At 26.2% G+C, this 12,747-nt stretch overlaps 3 protein-coding genes across 3 annotated transcripts; all 3 read left to right on the top strand.

The window, feature by feature from the left end:
• Nucleotides 1-5: 5 nt before the first annotated feature.
• On the top strand, nucleotides 6-921 carry LOC122508992. The gene is made up of 3 exons (XM_043622700.1): nucleotides 6-148; nucleotides 484-604; nucleotides 674-921. The coding sequence occupies exons 1-3, from the start codon at nucleotides 113-115 to the stop codon at nucleotides 817-819; spliced, it is 303 nt and encodes a 100-aa protein (XP_043478635.1). The 5' UTR covers nucleotides 6-112; the 3' UTR covers nucleotides 820-921.
• Nucleotides 922-1,062: 141 nt separating this feature from the next.
• Nucleotides 1,063-8,012, top strand: LOC122508989 (transcription elongation factor B polypeptide 3). The gene is made up of 9 exons (XM_043622698.1): nucleotides 1,063-1,255; nucleotides 2,321-2,601; nucleotides 2,687-3,618; nucleotides 3,771-3,955; nucleotides 4,269-4,444; nucleotides 4,534-4,625; nucleotides 4,737-4,936; nucleotides 5,058-5,334; nucleotides 7,341-8,012. Exons 1-9 carry the CDS (start codon nucleotides 1,187-1,189, stop codon nucleotides 7,418-7,420), a joined length of 2,292 nt encoding a protein of 763 aa, XP_043478633.1. The 5' UTR covers nucleotides 1,063-1,186; the 3' UTR covers nucleotides 7,421-8,012.
• Nucleotides 8,013-8,221: 209 nt separating this feature from the next.
• LOC122508956 (actin-related protein 1) lies at nucleotides 8,222-11,998 on the top strand. The gene is made up of 7 exons (XM_043622649.1): nucleotides 8,222-8,374; nucleotides 8,916-8,980; nucleotides 9,082-9,408; nucleotides 9,807-10,116; nucleotides 10,195-10,368; nucleotides 11,270-11,332; nucleotides 11,417-11,998. The coding sequence occupies exons 1-7, from the start codon at nucleotides 8,327-8,329 to the stop codon at nucleotides 11,558-11,560; spliced, it is 1,131 nt and encodes a 376-aa protein (XP_043478584.1). The 5' UTR covers nucleotides 8,222-8,326; the 3' UTR covers nucleotides 11,561-11,998.
• The last annotated feature ends 749 nt before the right edge of the window (nucleotides 11,999-12,747 follow it).

The raw sequence follows: 12,747 nt of genomic DNA, 5'->3' as shown, positions 1-12,747 counted from the left end.
AACAGCACAACACAAGTGTGAGCCGTGTGAACCAAGCTTAATGTTGTTTTTCTCATTTCTTGCGCAACATTTTTCAGAAAAAGTCTGTGTTTACTTATTTTAAAAATTAAAAATGTTTAAATCTGCCACTGTACGTTTAATTCCGCAGGTAATTATAGTAATTTTAAGAATTTACTACTAAATGTAAATTGCTATTTAATAGTTACAAAATAATTAACTGTCAATAATTTTCTTTTTCTATATAACAACAATATTAATATTTCTAACCTATACCTAATATTTTTATCATATTGTCTATTGTTCATATCGTTCTTATTTATTCAATTTATTCATTTATTCAAAGTTAATAGTTATTGAAATTGTAACAATTAAAGAACAATTAAAAACAAGTTTGTTCGAGTAAAAATGATTTACAAAATGAAAAATAAAAGAAACTATTATTACGATAATTGACAAATTCTAATTTTAAATAAATTGTTTCAGGGAAGAATTATCACTCGTGTTTTCAGTTCTCAGTCTTCGACGAAAAAAAGTGATGGAAGTTCTGCAGTAAATCCAAATGTACAGGGTCTGAGCGAAAATTGCGTCAAGGTGCCAAATCATCGTAAGTTTGTTTATCAAAATAAATTTTTGTTTATTCTATTCGATTACTGATTTTCTATAAATTTATCAGCTGTTGGTCCCGGTGCATCAAAGGATAAGGAGTACAAAACTCCCGAATACTTTTGTTTCACCGCATTTTCATTTGCGGAGGCTGAAGTTGAAATGGAAAAGTATCGACTCCCAGCACCGTCTAGTAAAGCCAAACACACTAAATAAATTTAATTCACAATTATGTATGTCTATTTAAATAGAAATTATTTCATAATTTATGCAATAATAAATTAATAGTATTTAATTAAAAGCACATTAGTAGAAAAATGTTCTGTTTTTATTCTTTACTATCCCAATTAGTAAAGTTAATTTTTCATTTTATCTTATTATCTCTCCTTTTGTTTTTTTTCAGAGAAATATTTTTAAAAGTTGCGGTATTGGAATTGGACATTTTTTTTGTGCTCGTGCGCACGCATTTGGCAATCGGGAGAAAAAGAAGCCGGTCTTTAAACTACCGTATGAACTTAATTTAAGTTCTTTACAGCTCATGAGCTCAGCTGACTGACAGTTGAATTTTGTCATCATTTGCAATATGTCTGTAATAGAAAAAGTACAGCATTATCAGCGGAGTATAGAAAAATGTTTCGACAACGAAGAAAGGGTATGTAATTAATTAATTTTCTCACCCTCAATCGTTTGAAATAACAAATTTTTATATTTGTTTCCTAAAGGATGCATCTAACCTCAAAAAAAAAAAAAATTACAATTTTTTTTTTATTAAACAAATGACGTAATTGAAAATTAATAAATTATTGGTAAAAAAAAAGATTTTTTATTCAAAAAACAATAATTTTACATCCCTGAGAATTCATTCGCGGAGGATTTTCTTTTTTCTACAAATAGTAACATTTTTTTATCAACAGCCATCTGTTACACATTGTTGAATAGTTTCGTTTTTTTCTCTTTGAAAAATATTTTCAAGAAGGGAAGTATAAAAAATAGGTTTCTTTTTTTGTCTTAAGGGTATTTTTTTGGGAATTTTAAAAAGAAATGGAACAAAGATTGCACTGTAAGTAAGGATTGTATTGTAGTTTGAAAATGTAACTCAATGATTTTAATTACTGTAAAATTTGATTTATATGATTATACATATTGTATTTTAATTAATTTTTTTTTCGATTAACAAAACAGGTGGATTTAATGTATATTGAAATTGATTTTTAGTTTTTTCGTGTACTTGTTTAGAAAGATTTTCTAATACAATGGAAAAAGTAACAGGGTGAAATGTGTAGTTTTCAAATTTCGTATTTTTTTAAAACTAATTTCCATCTGCTGCACTAGTTGTAAAAATAAGAATATCTAATCTATGTACCTCCACAACTTGTTCTACTTTCTCTTCATAAAAAAAAAGTTCTCTTAAAACAACCACATTATTATATTTGTAAAAGAGAAATGTTGATTTACTTATATCATTCTATGTTTAAATAATTACACAAGAAAAAGTGTAAAAAGGACAAAAATAATTTTTCCAAGTTAGCAACAAGAATTAATATTTCTTAATTATCTTATCTTTAGATATTGCTAAGAAAGATTTTTTTGTATTTAACTATCGTTTCAAAAATTTCAGAAGGAAATGCACTTTAAAAATTTTATTAATTACATTTATACTTATTATCAAAAATAAAAATATATATTGAAGGAGATTTAAATTTATTCGTATTTTCAGGTGATGTATTGCATATCCAAACTTTATCAATTGCCGGTCACAGTACAGCATTTAAGGGAAACGGGAGTTGGACGAACAGTAAATTCGTTGCGTAAATTCGATGGAGGTGTTGGTAATGCAGCGAAGGCTTTGGTTTGTAAATGGAAGACAATGGTAGCTGATGAAGACTCAAGTGATCCTGAGGAAGAGGACGAAGCTTGTGTGCCAGACGCTCCAGAAAGTTACAGTGAATCTCCAGAATCCCCCAGTCCAGATAACACTTCTGAAAATAATAGGCCGAGGTGTGTGAAAAAACAATTTTTTAACCTAAAAAGTTTCATTAAATTATTAAATTTTGAATCTATTAACAAAATTTAATTTTTCCAGGCATAATAATGAAGAATCAAAAGAAAAATCTGTAAATAAATCAACAAAACACGGATCTTCGGAGCACAGTTCAAAGTATTCACTAAAAAGCAACACTAATTCCGAAGTTAGCAAAAGTAATAAAAGTTCCGATAAAGAGAGACATTCAAAAACAGAATCGAAAAATCACGAACAAAAGCAGGAAAATAGAAAGCACTCATCAAAACATGAATACGATAATGAAAAATCAAGAACTTCAAAAGAACAAGACACAAAAAGAAGGCACGATTCAAAGGATAAAAATCGAACAGACTCAGACATCGGTAAAGTCTCCAGTAGTACTGAATCATGCGAAATGAATGACAATCACAGAAAACGTAAACAGGAAAAATCAACAAGGGACAAGGAGGTTAACAAGAAAAGGAGATATTCAGATTCCGAAAGCGAGGAGGATAATTCTCGTCTTATTATTAATTCGCCAATAGTTTCCGAGCCCGAATCGCCTAACGCAGAGTCTGACACAGGAACTGAAACATCAGGAACTTCAAAAAAGAAAAGTAATCATTCATCATGTGATAAAACACCTTCGCGAAAAGAAACAAGTGATAAAGAGAAAAAACGAAACAAAGAAAAAAGTGATACAAAGCACAAGTCGAAATCCGAGGGTGAGAGGGAAAGTTCAAAACCAAAAGATTCAAAGAAAGATGATAAGCGTAAAAAAGAAAGTCATAGTTCTAGTAAACATTCTTCTAAGTCAAAAAGTTCACATAGTTCATCTAGTAGTAAAGAACGTAGTAGGAGCAGTGATGTAGAGCAGGAAAAGGATAAGAAACATAAGCGAGATGATAAGTCCAAGTCTAGCGATAGTAAGGAAAATGACAAAGATCAGAAATTAAAGAAGAAAATCAAGAAGGAAAATAGCGAGGAAATTGATGGCATTGATTCTCAATCAGGTGAGCAATTTATCAAATTGCAAATTCTTAATTTGTAAATTGTATTAACATTCAGAGTTTTGGAAGATTTATATTTATTTCGATAAATTATAAACTTTGATCTTTGTAAATACTGTTGAAATGTTATAATACTAAAATTTACGTTTCTATAGGTACAAGTTTTGCAGAAGCTCTTGGCATGTGCACGATGCCACCGCCTTCACGTAAACGAGGAAACTATCCGAGTAGTTCATCTGCGCCAAAACCAATTAAAGTAGAACCCGGTACTTCTTGTACTTCTGCTAAGATATCACCACCAATAACAATTAAGACTGAAGCATCCAATATTAATTTAAATGTAAGAAATTATTTTTTATATATTTCGTTAGCATTTTTTTCATCAATTCGTTGGCGATATAAATCAGGGCTCGAACTAGGTCCGTAAATTTGCTAAATGTCCGTTTTTTTTAAAAAAAAAAGGTCCGTAAAGTCCGTAATTTGATTGAGAAAAGACGAAAAGTTCATAAATTTGACTTGGACTTATTGTCCGCAAATGGTCCGTAATTTTTCATTTTTAGTCCTCAAAGGCCGTATTTTTAAATACTTTCACTGACTTGAGCCCTGTATAAAATTATAAATAGAATTTGTTTAACTGAAATAAATTTTTACAGCCATTGTCACTTTTGTCATCAAATGTCAAACTTGAACCATTAAGCATAGACTTGGCATCAACTTTACCTGAAATTAGTCCTAATTATAAGCCACTAGCTCATAGCGTAGTTCCAGTAAATCGAAAAATCGATGAATGCAGAGCTCTGTCCGATGCAATATACTGCAAAACACAAAGGTTCTATAATAATTTTTTTATTATAATTTTATAATCAATATTTCGATGAATTGATTTTTATGTATTCATAAAAATTTCCTTTATTTCAGAACAAAAGTCTTTTCTGGAAATAAAAGCAGTTTGACAAATATACCAACTTTGTATGAACTGTGCATTAGAGTATTAATAGATAATATTGAAGGTATGTTTTCGATCTTTGTCACATTTTGACATAACTATGATAATTATTACTGTAATAAATCAACTACTAAATTAAAATGAATTATCTAATAAAAAAAAAAATATTTTTCAGCTCTGGAAGTTACGGGTGGTGTTCCATATTACATAATAAAACCAGTTTTAGAAAGAGCAACACCTGACCAACTGTTTATGTTGGAACACTTTAATCCGTACCTTATCGAAGACACAGATCCCTTATGGAAATTTCATTGTAGCCGCGAGTTTAGAACTCAATCGAGAGAAGAGATGGAATCTTGGCGAGATATGTATATGGTAAATAAGTAAATTTATGTAATTTAATTTATACTAGACGGTAGTTTATTGGTTTTCTGAAAATTAAACACGAAACGCAACTTTGTGACAAAAAAAAAAAAGAAAATTTGTTGTTTTGCAGCGCTGCTTGGACGAAAGAGAGGCAAAATTGAAAGCTTTTACGGCAAATATGAAACATGCAATGGACAAATCTGTACCAGTGAGGTCGACCATACAGGTGTATGATGATCACATTAAACCACCTCGAAATGTATTGCGAAAGCAAGCCAAATACGGAACTGCGAGAGATTTGCCCATCACTTCATCGGAAGTTAAGAAAAAACTAATTTCTGGTAATACTCAGAGCAATTCTTCAACAACTTGCCCACCGTCGCCAATAGCCCGAATAAAAGCATCTTGTAAGTATAATGATAAGCATATATTCTTTAATATGTAATTGTTTTAATTAAATTTTCCAAAAGAATTCAATTATTTTCAAAAATTTTAATAAAATTATTGACAAAATTTCAATTATTTTCAAAAAATTTTTCTCAATATTCAATGATTTTCAATATTTACTATTTTAATTAAATTTTCATACAGAATTCAATTATTTAACAAAACTTTTAATAAAATTCTACTCAAGAATTTAATTATTTTTATAAATAATAAAAATTTTACAGGAATTCAATTATTTACGATTTTTTTATTTAATTCGCAGTGATTCAATTATTTTCATAAATAATAAAATTAATTTTTAGTAATTAAATAAAATTCTTCGTGAGAATTCAATTATTTTTACAAATAAAGAAAATTCTTCTTAAGAATTCAATTATTTTTATAAATAAAGAAAATTCTTCAAAAAAATTCAATTTTTATAAACAATGAAACTTATCGCAGAATTTCAATTGTTATTAATAAAATTTTTAATAAATTCATCGAAAAATGCAATTATTCTTCAAAATGTTGTTTAAATTCTTTGCAAGAATTCAATTATTTTAATAAATATTAAAATTCTTATCAGGACCTCAGTTATTTGCATAAATAATAAAACTCATCAAATTTTATTAAAATTCGTCGAACGAATTTAATTATTTTCAAAAATTTTTTGATTAAATTCTTTATGAGAATTCAATTTTAAGAAACATTCAATAAATTATTTATGTTTGTATTTAAATAATTGAATTTTGAAACGGTTTCAAATTTAATTTTTTGAAAATCTTAATTTTTCTTTCTTTTAATTAACAATTCTGTAGAATTATTTTTTTTTTTAAATTTAAATTCCATTTCTTTTAAAATTATTTTATGTTTTTATTTTCTAAAATATATTTTATTGAAGAATTTCTAAATAATCGTAATTTGGTAAAATTTAATTATAAACAAATAAATTTGAAATTTCTCAAAGAACTTTTTCAAAAATTATTCAAAATAATTGATTTAAAGAAGAATTTTGGTCAAAATTTGTAGAAAATAATAATTAAATTGAAATCATTAAAAAAATTTGTAAAGAGAATTTAATTATTTTATACAATTTTAATAAGATTCTTCGTGAAAATTCAATTATTTAACAAAAATTTGAATGAAACTCTACTCAAGAATTTAATTATTTTCATAAATAATAAAAATTTCACAGGAATTCAATTATTTGCAAATTTTTTATTTTCTTCGCAGTAATTCAGTTTTTTTCATAAATAATAAAATTCACTTTTGGTAATTCAGTTATTATCATAAATAATAAAAGTTATCGCAGAGTTTCAATTATTTAAAAAAAAAATTAAATTAAATAAATTTTAAATAATGAAACTCATCGCATTTTAATGAAATTCGTCAAAAGAATTCATTTATTCAAAAATTTGTTAACAAATTTTTAATAACATTCAATTATTTAGTAAATTACTTATGTTTGTATTTGATTAATTGAATTCTCGTAGATTTTTCTAATAAAGATTGATTTAAAAATTAAGTTTAGTTGAAATTTTATATGATAATTGAATATTAAAATAATTATAACGTAAATTTTTAGAAATAATTGAATTTTGAAAAGGTTTCAAATTAAAATCTTTAAAAATTTGAATTTTTCATTCTTTTAATTAAAATTTGTGTAGAAGTAATTTAAAAAAAAATACTGGCATTTTTTTTGAAATTATTCGAAGTTTTTATTTTCTAATATTATATTTAATTGATGAATTTCCGAATAATTGAAATTTCAATAAAATTGAATCGTAAACAAATGGATTTGAAAATTCTCAAATTGAACTTTTTCAAAAAATAATTGAAAATAATTGATTTAAAGAAGAATTTTATTTAAAAATTCAATAATAATTGAATTGAAATAATGAAAATAATTTTGAAGAAGTTATGATAAGTTTTATGATAATCCTTATATGATAAAATTGATAATTTTCAATTTAAAAATTTCTTTCAGCCTCTACTATCGGAAAGAAAACAAAAGCTCCACTGATGGCAAAAGCCATTAAATTCATAAAAGGAAGTTACAGACGATAGTTGAACTATTAAACAGTACGCGATTTAAACGATCTATCAATAATAAGTTGGATATGCATCTCTTCCACCAATTTTTTTTTGAAACGATATTCCTCGATTACGACATTTTTTTTTATAAAGAAGATTACGCAAAATTTATTGCGTAAATAAATGTTTTTTAAGTTATTATATTATAAAGAAAAACAAAACAAATCACATGCTTTTATTTGAATAATTAATTTAGCAAATTTTTAATTCATCACCACTGTGTTAAATGATATTTGTAAATTTGTAATTTTATTCGTATGCAACTGGAAATAAAATATCCTCTTTTCTTTTTGTATATTTAAAAGAAACAATAAATGTTACTTTCGTGAGTATTTGTGATTGTGTATAAAAATGGACTTCGTACAACAATGCGTTTGATTCTCAATTATTATGGGAGTCAATTTATCACACACAATGTGAACATGTCTAAAATTTATTTTTTATACATTATAATATTGCTTGTAATTAATGTTATAACGTAATAATTAAAATATTTCAATTAATGTTAAGTGATTAGTGTAATAATTGTTATTATTAGAAAATATATTAAATAAGAAGTAATAAATTGATTTTTTTTAAAACCTTTAGGTCCTTAAATATTTTTAGATTTTCGGAGTTATTTCCTCTTGGTATAAATTTATATCAATTGTATTTAATTGCAATTATAATTATTTGTAATTAATTACTTTTTTGAGAAAGAGAATTGAACTTGACTTTAGTTTCTTTTGAATAGTGAGTCGAATATCTTTCTTCTTTTGTGGTCTATGACCAACTTGCACTTGCAGTTGACTTCACACTGGTTTGCTGGTTATACCCAGTTAACCTACTCGCATTGTATTACATTTTTTAAATAAAAAAAAGTGGACATTTTTATTAAAAATGGAACCGTACGATGTAATTGTTAATCAACCTGTCGTTATTGATAACGTACGTATTTATAATTTCACCCAATTAGCAATATTTTGGTATTTACGACAACTTTCACAAGTGTCAAAATTCTACTAAAAGAAGAACAAGCCATGTTCTTTTACCATTTCTACACTAAATAGAACAATATTTAGAAAATATTTGGTTGTCAATGACAATGGTTTAAATTACAACTATTAATTACATTAAACATAATTAAAATACAACTTTAAAAAAAACTGGTCCCTTTAAATCGTAACTTTACTATTTATTCTTTTGTTTCAATTATTATTTATCAAATATGCTAATGAGTTGTAATAATTAGCTTTTTTTATGTTTACTATTATTTATATTATATACAATAAATTAATACCTTAAAATAATTATTATTAGTGTCTTAAACTGAAACTTGTCATTTACTTTTTGGAGTACAGAAAATGTAACTTTCCGATATTTAAAAATCCATTCAACATCTAATTTTAATTTTTGGTATTTTGTTATTTATTTTTTTGTTTATTTTTTGTTAATTTATGAACAATTGCTAAATAATTGAATTCTATAGGGTTCTGGAGTAGTTAAAGCTGGCTTTGCCGGTGATCAAATTCCAAAGTGCAGATTTCCGAATTAGTAAGTTTGTCGATTTAAATAATTATTTTTCGTAATAATTAAAAATGAATGGTAGATTAATAATGAATAATTAATTATTTGTGGTTTTTTTCTATTTGTAGCATTGGAAGGCCAAAACATGTACGTGTAATGGCGGGTGCTTTAGAAGGAGATTTATTTGTGGGACCCATAGCAGAGGAACATCGTGGCCTTCTTTCCCTTCGTTATCCAATGGAACATGGAATTGTCACCGATTGGAATGATATGGAAAGAATTTGGACATATGTTTATAGCAAAGATCAGTTAGCAACTTTCAGTGAAGAGCATCCAGTTCTATTGACTGAGGCTCCTCTCAATCCTAGGAAAAATCGTGAGAAAGCAGCTGAAATCTTCTTCGAGTCTTTTAATGTTCCTGCTTTATTTGTCTCTATGCAAGCAGTACTTAGTTTGTAAGTGGTAATTTAATTATAAGAAACGGTTTTTATTTCGATGAGCCACACCCTGTTTGGTGTACGAGACTGAAGTCCGTAACGTCGCAACAATGCGACGATTTATTTTATTTTAACTTCAAATTCATAGTTTTTAGCAATTTTTTTTTAATTAATAATTTCTGAAAAACTCACGATCATGAAAAGTAGAAATTAATTTATTTGCAGTTAAATTCGTTCAATGATATAAATGCAAGAAAATTCTTTTTTGATTTATATTATTAATAATGTTGATAATATTCTTTGAATAATTTCATATTCTTTGACTAATTTTGATATTATTCTTTGACTAATTTTGATTTAATTTTTAATTTTGATTTTCTTTTACCAAAATTGATAATATTCTTTACTTGAAATAGATACGCCACTGGAAGAACGACGGGAGTCGTTTTGGATTCAGGCGATGGCGTTACTCACGCAGTACCAATTTACGAGGGATTTGCGATGCCTCATAGCATAATGAGGGTAGACATAGCAGGTCGCGATGTCACCAGATTCCTGAGGCTTCTACTTCGAAAGGAGGGAATTAATTTCAAGACATCGGCAGAATTTGAAATTGTCAAAACAATTAAGGAGAGATGTTGTTACTTGTCGACCAATCCTCAGAAAGAGGAAACTAATGAAACAGAAAAGTTCCACTACGTCCTACCAGATGGAAGTCATTTAGAAGTAATTATCCACACATTTACTGAGTTTCCATTTTTCCAAAAAAGTTAAATTTTTTATTAATTTCCTCTATTTTTTTAGATTGGACCAGCTAGGTTTAGAGCACCCGAAGTGCTTTTCAGACCAGACCTAATAGGAGAAGAGTGTGAGGGACTTCACGAAGTTCTCAACTATTCGATTCAAAAGTCTGATTTAGATTTAAGAAAAGTACTATTCCAAAATATCGTTCTGTCCGGAGGATCTACTCTACATCGTGTAAGAAACAAATTATCTATCATCTACAGGGTTGCCACAGGTCAGGGAATTCGGGGAATTTAGGGAAAATTCAGAGAAAGTAGAGTTGGTTAGGGAAATCAGAGAATAAAGTCAGGGATTTTTATTAAAATTTACTGGAAAAAATTGAATTTTTGAGAAGTTTGAAATGATTGCAGAAGTTCAATTATTTTCAAAAGTAAATAAAATTTAAATAATCTTTAAAAATAATAAAATTCAACTCCAAAATTTAGTGATTTTCAATATCTACTATTTTAATAAAACTTTCCCAAACAATTGAATTATTTAAAAAATTTTTATTCAAATTCTACGCAAAGATTTAATTACTTTCATAACCAATAGAAATTCCACAAGAATTCAACTATTTGCAAATTTTTTTATAAGTTTCTTCTCAATAATTCAATTATTTTTATAAATAATAAAATCCCCAGAAAATCAATTATTTTCCAAAATTTTAATATAATTCTTGTCAAAATTTCAATTATTTTCAAAATATTTCCTGAATTCAATGATTTTCAATATCTACTATTTTAACAAAATTTTCGAAAACAATTTCACAGGAAAAATAATAATAATAATAATAATAATAATAATAATAATAATTAAATATCTATTTAAAAATGAAATTATTGATATTTTCGAATAATTTTACTTTTTTTTTGCAAATAAATGTATTGGAACATTTTTTTTTAAGTATCTCATCATTTTTAGAGTGAATCAGAATTTTTGTAAGGTCAGGAAAATAGTCAAAATCAAAATTTTGTCTGGAAATCAGGGAAAAGCAAAATTTATTTTTTGTGGCAATCCTGAAGAGAAAATTAATAAAAAAAAACAATGAAATTTTAAATATTCGTCAAATTTGATATAAAAAACTCTTTTTTAGGGATTCGGAGACAGATTACTTGCTGAAATTCGCAAAATGTCACCAAAAGACATTAAAATTAGGGTGAGAATTGAATTGAATTATACGAATTGAATATAAGAATATAATTTCCAAGAATTTCAATTAAATTGAATAATAAATTTTCAGATATCTGCTCCTCAAGAACGTCTATACAGTACTTGGATAGGGGGATCAATTTTGGCTTCTTTAGATACATTCAAAAAAATGTGGTGCAGTAAACGAGAATATGAAGATGATGGAGTTAAAGCAATTCATCGCAAGACTTTCTGAATTGATTATTTCAAACAATCGGTTAATATGAGATCATTCTAAAAGTAATACAAAAAAAAAAAATTCTGCACAATTGTCGCACTTGTCGCGTTGTTTTTATGTTAATTAAAACCAATTTTTTTTTAAACAGCGTCGAAGAACAATTCTTCCGGAGCCTTAGCTTTTATCCTTTTTTTTGCGCATATTTTTTACGACTAATTTATAAATACCGAGTATTTGAAGAATATTGAGACCAGTATATAAGAAGGGAGAAATATTTAAGATAACTTTAACTCAAGTTTTATACGTCACTGTTTAATCAAGTGTAATATAATAGAGGATTATTTCCAGACGATTGAATCACACAAAAGTTCTTCACAGAATCAATTTTTTTTTATTTATTGGGATTTTATCTGTATCTTTTGAAAACTGTGATAAAGAACAAGAACAAAAAGCATATTTGAAAGTTTTATACTTTTTATTTGAAGGTAATTTTTTAATGACTAATAATTTCTTTTTTTTTTTAAATAAATTGCGGTTTATTGACAAGAAACTAAAAAAAGCCTTGCTTGACAAATTTTCTATACTCTAGAACTAAGCCGAATTTTTTATTGCAAGAGAAATGTTTTTTTTTATCAAGTGCAATGTTTATGAATGAGATGGCACTGAATTGACTTTTTCACTGAATAGGTGAACATTAATTTGTAAATGTTTATTAATCATCATTATACGTATTATATAAAATTATGAATGCTTCGGTAAACTCTCATTCCTTAGTTATTTATACAAATTGAATGAAAAAAGACGTTTTTTCAATTATTGACGAAAATATTAAGTAAAATGCATTATTGTAATTGCGTTTGTAATTATTCCTCTGATACAAGAAATTATATACTTCGTGTATGAAAAATCTTTATTATAGTATTTCGTATAATATTCACGGCTTTCAATCTTGTTTTCTATAATTTATTTATATTCTCTATTATTAATTTAACATTAATATTTTTATCAAAAATAAATTTTTGAAAAAGCAATTTTCTCTTTCAGTAACTCCCAACCAAGAAGACTAGCTTTATAACAAAAATTAAAAAATAATTATTGGAAAAATGCGATTTTTTTAAAAAAACGAATTATATATAATTTATGATTATATAAATAAATATTTTATATAAATGTGTAAAAAATATATCGCATTTTTTAATTTATAA

Source organism: Leptopilina heterotoma, unplaced genomic scaffold, assembly GCF_015476425.1.
Source record: "Leptopilina heterotoma isolate Lh14 unplaced genomic scaffold, ASM1547642v1 Lhet_59, whole genome shotgun sequence".
Lineage (NCBI taxonomy): Eukaryota > Metazoa > Arthropoda > Insecta > Hymenoptera > Figitidae > Leptopilina > Leptopilina heterotoma.
Note: the sequence above shows the minus strand (reverse complement) of the source record. Positions and strands in the feature narration are given on the sequence as shown.